This window comes from Amphiura filiformis, chromosome 18, assembly GCF_039555335.1.
Source record: "Amphiura filiformis chromosome 18, Afil_fr2py, whole genome shotgun sequence".
Classification (NCBI taxonomy): domain Eukaryota; kingdom Metazoa; phylum Echinodermata; class Ophiuroidea; order Amphilepidida; family Amphiuridae; genus Amphiura; species Amphiura filiformis.
The window spans coordinates 3,777,990-3,786,829 of record NC_092645.1 but is presented as its reverse complement, the minus strand read 5'-3'; the positions used below and the strand labels follow the sequence as shown (position 1 = coordinate 3,786,829).

The 8,840-nt window shown below is 38.1% G+C and overlaps 1 protein-coding gene across 1 annotated transcript; it reads left to right on the top strand.

Annotated features, from left to right (window-relative positions):
• The first annotated feature begins 4,037 nt into the window (after positions 1–4,037).
• LOC140139682 (uncharacterized) lies at positions 4,038–8,375 on the top strand. Its single transcript, XM_072161384.1, has 4 exons — positions 4,038–4,110; positions 6,231–6,696; positions 7,335–7,572; positions 7,878–8,375. The coding sequence occupies exons 1-4, from the start codon at positions 4,038–4,040 to the stop codon at positions 8,373–8,375; spliced, it is 1,275 nt and encodes a 424-aa protein (XP_072017485.1).
• The last annotated feature ends 465 nt before the right edge of the window (positions 8,376–8,840 follow it).

Here is an 8,840-nt window from a genome sequence, read left to right as displayed (position 1 = left end):
ATTATGGGTATTTACACCGATTTTGCGATGAAAAATAAAAAGCCCCCTCTTCCTCCTTTTTTTTTCAAAAACCCGGACGTGAAACATGTTTTTTATTTTACTTGGCCTTATATTAAAATACATAAAACAGCGTAATTATGTTATAACAGCATAAATCATGCTGTTATAACATAATTACGCTGTTTTGTGTATTTTATTACACGCTCTACTACCTAATAGTATCGAGCACTATCTTCAGCTGTTTTGATTAACTATATATTATGTATTATATTATATACATTTCGACAAACGTTTTCAAAAATCAGCATCTTATATAGTTAACTTTCATACGTTCCAAGAAAAGTTTATTTTCATGGGCCAGAATCTCCAGAATCGCAAGGTCTACGGTGTGTTGCACTTCAAGTGCAATATTGTGAGTATACATGTATCAACATTGTTGCACTGTCTATGGTAGTACTTCCTGGTACTTTAAATATTGAACTCTTGGTGTACAAAACCATAGACCTCGTGGTTCTTAACATTCTCGGCAATGAAAGCTAAAATTTCTTAAAAACTTGTTGATGTCAAAGGTTGGATAATTATCACAATTAAACAACGCTAAGACCCCTTCGATAATTTTGTACGAAGAATTTATCAAAATTCTTGAGGGTGATCTTTTAAATATTTTTAAGGTGCACATAATGGGCTATTCCATTTAAAATCCACACTACCCATGTGGAAGATTTAGCTAAAGTCTTCCACAGAGGGATTATGAGTTTTGAATACAATAGACAGTTGGGTAACTTCCATTTGAAATACTCACTCCAGTTGTGGAAGTTATACAATGTTATAGGAAAAGATTATGATTAACCCTGACCATTTACATTTGAAAAACATACTCCCCTATGGAACATATTTCCAAAATCTTCCACGGAGGTAGTGTGGATTTTAACTGGAATAGCCCAATAAGGCGAGTGGGATGGCAGAAGCTATATATATATATGTTTTAATCATTTCATTAAAACACTGCAACGTACTGCTTAACATTAATAGGCCTATATTAAGCTTATACGAAATTAGAAATGGAAGCTAAAAATCGCATTTCCATAGGTCTTGTGGTTCTTGAGTTAAGGATAATAAAATATCAAACGAAGGTTTCGGACATTTCGCCCCTCCCGGAAAAATTCACCCAAAGGAAATAACACCCCTTATATCAAGTCATGTGATCTACTTTATAGAACCTATACCTTTCTTCTTGTGTGTCAGCTTTCGTTGTCTCAACAGTTGAGTGCAAACAGTGCTAGGTCATGCTCTCCTCCGACCCGCTTAAGCACAGGATAAAGAACAAATAAAAAAGAGGAGGAAGAAGAATAAATGGGAGAAAACATATTTCTGTTGGTAAGGCCATGAGCCGATTCATTCACAACTTATAAATAAACGTCTCATTGTTGACACATTTGGCCCATTAGTGTTATATAAGTAAAGTACATGACGGATATATAAGAGCTTTCACACTAATTATAGGTGATCATTACAAAAAGGAAAGTCATTTTGTAACATTGGAGCTCATTTATGTCGTGAACGAAAACACCCCGTAACATTCATGTGAGAGCTTTTAAAATGTTGTTGTTAACATTCTACTTATATTTTAGTACCATTTCCTGTGTGCTCAAGATGGAAAAAAATACTACACAAAAACAAAACACCCACGCGTAGTTTGTTTTAATTGTTGTTTTGTAAGAACTAAATAGGAAAATATGAAAAGAAATACATCCCAATACTACCTGATGATTGGTTCTAAAACCTTTTAAAGAGAAAATCCCGCCAGAACAGTTCTTCTGTGGTGAACCAAATCTGCCTGGTTATCAATTAATCGGTGACAAGGTTATCTTTGATTTTGACAGATGCTAATTGATGTTTTAATATCATTGCATCAATTAGCACCTGTCAAATTCATAAATAACCTTATCACTGATTAATGTGATAACTAGCCAGGTTTGGTTCACCGCAGAAGACCTGCTCTGATGGGGCTTCCCCTTTAAGGACCGTTCATTTTAAAACAAAACACCACGCGTTCTGTTTTAATTTATGTGTTCGTAAGAACTAAAGAGAACAAAAAAATAATAATTAATTTTCTCTTACATGTAGATTTGCAATTAATGGTTCCTATATCAACTAATGATTATAGCTTTAAACATTTCAAGGGAAATTTACGTTAGCCCTCGGTCATTACGTATCTATCGTGTAAGCAAGAAGTATGTCTGAAATAAAAATTGATTGACTACACCCATCTTAACATTATTATTCAAATATAACTTTTCAATTTTCATGTAATTGTGAAATGATTGCAAATACTCTTGAGCTGTCATGTCGTCTGTCAGTCCCCATCATGCATCTGAAAATGCTCTGTGTGCTGGGCTTTTTGACAAGATAAAAAGTCCAAATGTTGAGATATTTTCAAAATTTTAAGAGCTATCTCAGGAACTACTGAACTAATAGTGGGCTTGTCTGTACTCATTTTAATACATTTTTCATGCTGAGTCCACTGGTCATGCGAATGTACAATTCTGAATTTTTTTGAAATTTTAAAGCAAATTTGGAACTTTTCGTCTGTAGCGACACCCGCGTATATAGAGGGTTAATGTGTTTAATAAGGAATGTACGTCTTTATGTACTCCAAAAATAAGGAACTGACTTCTTAAGACATCTTTATACAAATATCACTTCGATACATTCTTGTACCTTTTAAATTTCACTTATATGTCTCCAGCATCGAGATGTTTTGCGAGTGTAGCCCTTAAAACATGGCGTTTTTGCCTATAGGGTTCATACATCGCGATTAGTCATGTGTGAACTAACAAAAACAACAAACAAACAATGTATTAACATGTGTCAAATCCACGCCTTTATATTTACCTAAAACTAGCAAGTAGCAAATAAAGCAGCAAATAAAGAAGGTCTATTTATGAAACACATGCATTGGGGGTCTGAGACATAGGAGGATAAACATATCCCACAATTCATTGCGCGGTTGTACTATTTTGATCGTCTTGATCGAGTGGTGAAAATAAATCCGCAGTTTCTTCAACATGTTCAAAGTCCCCGGATGACTACAATACACTGTATGTGCAGATAATGTGCGCCCGCGATGTGCGAGCGGGTACATTTCGCGAATCGGCCTTACATTCGCATTGAGTTTAAGGGCTAATGGTTCAAATTATTCAAATTTAATTCATATTTATAACCTCATGATAACATTAATGATAATAACATTGAATTAATCAGTAATGGTTTATTTTTGTGTGATACTAAAATATTATTCCACTCGACACAACAATATTGCACTCGTCTTCGACTCGTGCAATATGTTTTCGATTTCGTGCAATATATTCTTACATCACATTCAAAGCCATTATGTTCTCAATAATTGTATATGGCGCAGTGTATTATGGGAATGCTCGAAATCCACTTTTGTATAAGAGGATCATTAAACACCTTAAATACTCTAGCGTTAATTTTCCCCCCGATTATTGGCAGTCTAAAATTGTTAGAGCATTTGAAAAATACGAAATAGCCTTAGGTAAAAATAAACATGATTGATTGACGGCTCATCATGTGCATGTATTCTGCGGTATGTGAAGGCTAAAAATTGTGTTTGGTAGAAATAAGAATGGGAAGATATTTGACATGTTTTATTAGGTCTTCACATTGTTGCCAAATTCGCTTTCCCATTTGGGCTCCTTTTGAGCGCAAGATGAATATACGCCTTATGACTCTCCATGTACCAATACCAGCATTGCACGACTTGGGCGAAAAATTGCATGGCAAAAGTTGGTGTCAAAACACCAAACTCGTACAAATGGAAAAACTGCTAGGCCTATGACAAATTCCACATAGCTGTAGCTTACCAGTTTCCCGGCTTCCTTTCATTTTTTCCAGATTATTTGACGCAGAAAATGGAATTAAACATAATCTTAGCGGTATTTCTACACCTTTTTCTGGCGGTTTCGCAAGTGCATTGCTGGCCTAGATTATGCGGGAAAACACTGGCTGATACCATGCGAGCCGTTTGCGGGGAGAGAGGATATTACCATGGTTCTACATTGCGTAAGAGGTCAACATCATTAACAGGTATGTGTCTACAGCGGTTCTCAGTTTTCTCGCTTTGAACCACTGAGGTCCTGGGTTCGAGCCCTGCAGCCTATCCCAGGTAGCGTCATGTGGGTATTTGGTTTTAGAGCATACTCGCTCTCGTACAGGCTTTCTCCGGGTGCTAGGATTTCATTCGTCCATTGATGAGCGCATTCAGTTGAACTCGAAATTGTGTCCCGGCCGGCAGTGCGGGGACCTAATGAGATATTACATCCCAGGCTAAGTCCCGGCTAGGTCCCAATTATTGCCCGGGTCCCGGGTGGGGGGGGGGGCTTCAATTGACAGGCGCATAACCGATTGAGCGATAATGAATAGTACCACAGCCCTCCGTTTTTACCCCATCTCATAACAACGCCCCAAAATGAGCTGACAATAAATACCGACCGTATACTCACCATGCTCACCATGAATAGAGGCATGCGCATTCAACCAAGTTTTGGTTTACCTATATTATAAGATCGACAGTATAGCGGTGGATGCATTACAATTTGGAGGGGGACAACCCTATTTTGCTACGATTTTATCAGGACATTTCCGCGCGAATTTTCAGACTATACTTCAGTTTTACCAATTTTTCAATTTTACCATAATTTTTCGCCCAAAACACGTGTGTTTATCGTGCTAAAACTAAGATGCACAAGTCAGTTTTGACATCATCCTAATATTAGAACGTACCCAAACATGCCAAAGGTTTGGTGTCCGTCAAAAAATTGCAAGACTTTGCTTCACGTGTAAAGTGTAGGGCTACGTATCTTTGGCAATTAGCATATTTCTTTTTAAAAAAATTGATGCCCGATTGTTTTTGTTTTCTTTTCTTTTTCAAGTAAATATTTTTAAACTTACATATGTTAATCCAAAGTATTAAATCGGATGACCAATAAAGTTTTTAGGACCTATGATATTGGCATATTTTATACATGTATGTAACCTATTTGAGCTGTTATTATATGAAACACGATCTTCATATATGGCGCTGTCTTTTTTAAAGACAGTTCTTGTTTTGACAACACGTGCAAGAAAATCTCAAAAGACAATGTTTCAACCTATACATGTGCAATTCACTCCTCAACCACCATGGCTCAGCCATGGTGACTTATACATGTTGTAATTAGCATCGCATCCAATTAATTAACAAATTATAATTTAACTCCCAAGGTCATAAAATCTTGAATATCTAAAAATAAACCAATTAAAATGTTATGTTGAAACAAGAACCATACATTTTTACTTGTGCGATGGGTATTCCGATTAAGGCAAAGTAAAGTATGCCCAGGGGGCACTTTGGAGGTGACGCGTATGTAGGGCTGTTATTAAGACCCCCTTTTTCAGCGTCGCTGTCACCCAAATACCCCCTATTTTCTTTACGAACACATGCTCTGTCATCGTCACCCGAAGACCCCCTATTTTTCCATTTGATCTGTCACCCACAGACCCTACAAGTTCAATTTGAACAGCAACTTTCATTTATCACTGATTTTGTTATTTATTTTGAAAAAACAAAGAAATTTGAAGCCATTTAGAACTAGAAAGTCGATTCTCGAGGTTTCTGTGGCGCTGTTTCGGCTCTCACCCAAAGATTCCATTTAAAAAAAAAGGTCATGTTCTCACCCACTGACCCCATATTTTTTACATTTTGTTCTCACCGAATGCCCCTTAGTGCGAAAGTGCCCGCCCTACACCTATATCAATTTCATATTGAAGTGCCCCCCGGAAAAGTATGTAAAGTAAACGTCTCAAAAAAAGTAACTAACCCCCCTTAAATAATCACCATTATTCAAAAACGGGCGATTGTATTACAAATCTGTAAAATGCGTTGGAAGCAGAATTAATTTCTGCACATTTTGACACCTCATTTTGATACGATAGCCCAGAAAACAATAAACCACCGGTCAATTTAACGTAGTGAGGTCCAGATTTGAAAGTTGCACTTATAATCCTGTTCCGTCGATCCGGTTCATCTCGTCGTCTTATTTGCATTAAATTGAGATCCACTTGGTAGATATAAATTGTGTGTTTACGGAAACAAGATGTTATATTTGTTTATTGACTATAACATTCAAGATACAGGCTAAATGATCTTCCGTTTTCTTCTTCCACAGATTCGAGTCCATTCCAAGGAGAAGCCGAGGCTAAAAGTTTTCTCGGATTATCTCGCGAAAAACGACGCACAGGCCGTATAGCTCATGAATGCTGCGACAACCTCTGCTCTTGGTCGATCATAGAAAGCTATTGCAACCCATGGCCCGAAGCTGAGTCACACCCAGGAAGAGCTGACGAATTATTTGGTCTAATCAGGCAAGACAAATCGGCTGATATCGATCATGATGTGAAGTTTCATAAATTTAGCGAATCAGCAACTGGTGGTGATGACGGGGACAGCATGGTGGATGATCCGTTGGAAGAAACCAATAACAGAAACGGTGCGTCCGACGGGGATAACAACAGAAACGGTGTGTCCGACGGGGATAACAACAGAAGCGGTGCGTCCGACGGGGAAAGAAATGATGTAGAAAGAAATGGCGGGGAGAATAATGACGACAACGCGCCAGAAACATCGAGTGACAGGTAAGTTTCTGTTTTAATACCTTTTTGAATCACAATGGATCTAAAGCGAATGAAGAAGATCATCATCAGTCATGTCAGTAGGCTGCGGAGCAAGCAATCACAAGTTTCCTTCATGATTGAAGCTAAGTGTGTTGCCATTTGCCCGCAATTTATTTATGAACAGATGATCGTTTCTATAATTTGGTTTCCCTGAACGTAGAGCGCAAAATGTTCACGGTGAAAGGTAACTTTGGACACGAGTATAGCTTACAACCAACATCACTAGACTTTTGAACATGTTGAAGATGAAACTAAAGTTAAGATTTGAAATTAAGTACGATGAACGTAACATCACTATATTGCACTCTCATGTTCCCTCATTGGGCTATTACAGTTGAAATCCATACAGTCCCTATGGAAGACATGCCTTTATTATTCCACACAAAGAGTGTGAGTTCATTGGTTTACCTGAATGGGTGACTCTATTTAAAATCTACATCACCTGTGTGCATGGTGTGGAAGATCACAGATCCTGTAACTTGCTTTCCATGATCTGTGGGGAGATTAAATTCATTTTTCCATAGCGCAAAATAGATTGTGTATGAATTTGATTAGGTGCCCATTCACTTTGTAATGTTTTGTTTTATCTCAAATTTAAGGCGGACCTCTGAGACCATAAAAACATCTTCAGAAAGCACCAGTACTACTACCACCAGACCAGCTACTTCCAGTACTAATAACGACGAAAATAGCAGCAGAAGAGAAGGCGGGAGGAGCAGCCGACGAAGAAATAAAGGAAGCCGTGAAGGTCGGAGGTCATCTAGGAGACGAAACAAGAGAAAGAGACCAAAAAGAGCTGAATCTGATGAGGAGAATCATACAGAGAGTTTAATTCAGGTACTTAAAAAAGTTTTAAGGCGACAAAGTAAAAACCTGTTCTACGGGCCCAACCGACCCAGGATTTTGCGTTTTGAATCATTATGTAAAATCAGCCATTTGGATGCCAAATGAAAGTTCGAATTTTGGTGATAATTTAGGGTAATTTTAGCCTCCTATGTCAAGGGTAAACATCTGACTCTTTTCGATACTGTCTGCATGTCTACGAGGTACAAGTAGGTTTTGGGACCAAAAATTTCTTTAACTGTTATAACGAAAAAGATATATATACTAATTGTCTCTCTTATCCTTCTTTTTCGACACAGCGTGTTCAGGAAAATATTGAGGAAATGACCCAATTGGCGAAATTACTAACAACAATGGATAATACGCAAGAGAAGGACCAATCACACTCATCAACGAACGTAAATACTCCTATCTTAGACCCCTTACAGCAGTCGGATGCCGATACCAAGGGTTCTCCATCGGATCTTTTATCACGGTTACAACGGAACCAACTTACCATGAAAAGTTTGCGAATACCATCTATCCGGAAACCACGTGTCTCAGATTGGGAAAAGCCCGATCTGGAAATGGCAGAAAGAAAACTGGTCAAAGATGACGGTGACGGGTTTCCGTCTTTGCCTGAAAGGACTCTAAACGAACGGACTATAAGAACTTTATCGTTGCTTTTAGATCGCGACAACGAAGCGTTAAAGCTTCCGTTACCACGCCTTTCGCTTGCAGAGAGCAGCGAAAATGAGGGAAGTGATCTGTCCGTGTTTTTCTCCGAAAGTGAGCCAGTTTCGCGAATAACAAGATGACGAAATTTGGAATAGTAAGACTCTGTCTTTTCATAATTATTTCACTTCATTGCATAACATGCGAAATTCAACGACCGTCTTGTTATTGGTTCAATTCAAAGTGGTCTACGGTATGGGCTGGCGTTGATTTATGCATGGCATATAAGCGCGCAAGCGGTGGGCGCTGACAAATAGTCAGCTTGGATCCCGGCTTGGATGTTAGTTGTCGAGTTGGTTTGGATACAGAACGTAAGCGTATGAAAATATGACTTATTTTCTCGCGTATAGCGATTCTTCCTGGGATGTGTGCCTTCTTTTCTTTTTCTTTCTTTCTCTCTTCTTACATACTTTCTTTTAGACGAATGGAGGTTTGAAAAGTTTTAAAATTATCTTCAGACAAGAGTGTATCACTGCCACTTAGTTTGACTGCAAAGACTGCGACGATTCAAGTTTATAAATTGACTAAATCATGACTGGAATAGGGGC

Bases quoted from the DNA above. Each gene is read 5' to 3' on its own strand.
- LOC140139682 (XM_072161384.1), top strand. From the start codon at position 4,038: ATGCGAGCCGTTTGCGGGGAGAGAGGATATTACCATGGTTCTACATTG. The intron at 4,111-6,230 runs GTATGTGTCTAC...CTTCTTCCACAG, and splicing joins GAGGTCAACATCATTAACAG to ATTCGAGTCCATTCCAAGGA. The intron at 6,697-7,334 runs GTAAGTTTCTGT...CTCAAATTTAAG, and splicing joins CCAGAAACATCGAGTGACAG to GCGGACCTCTGAGACCATAA.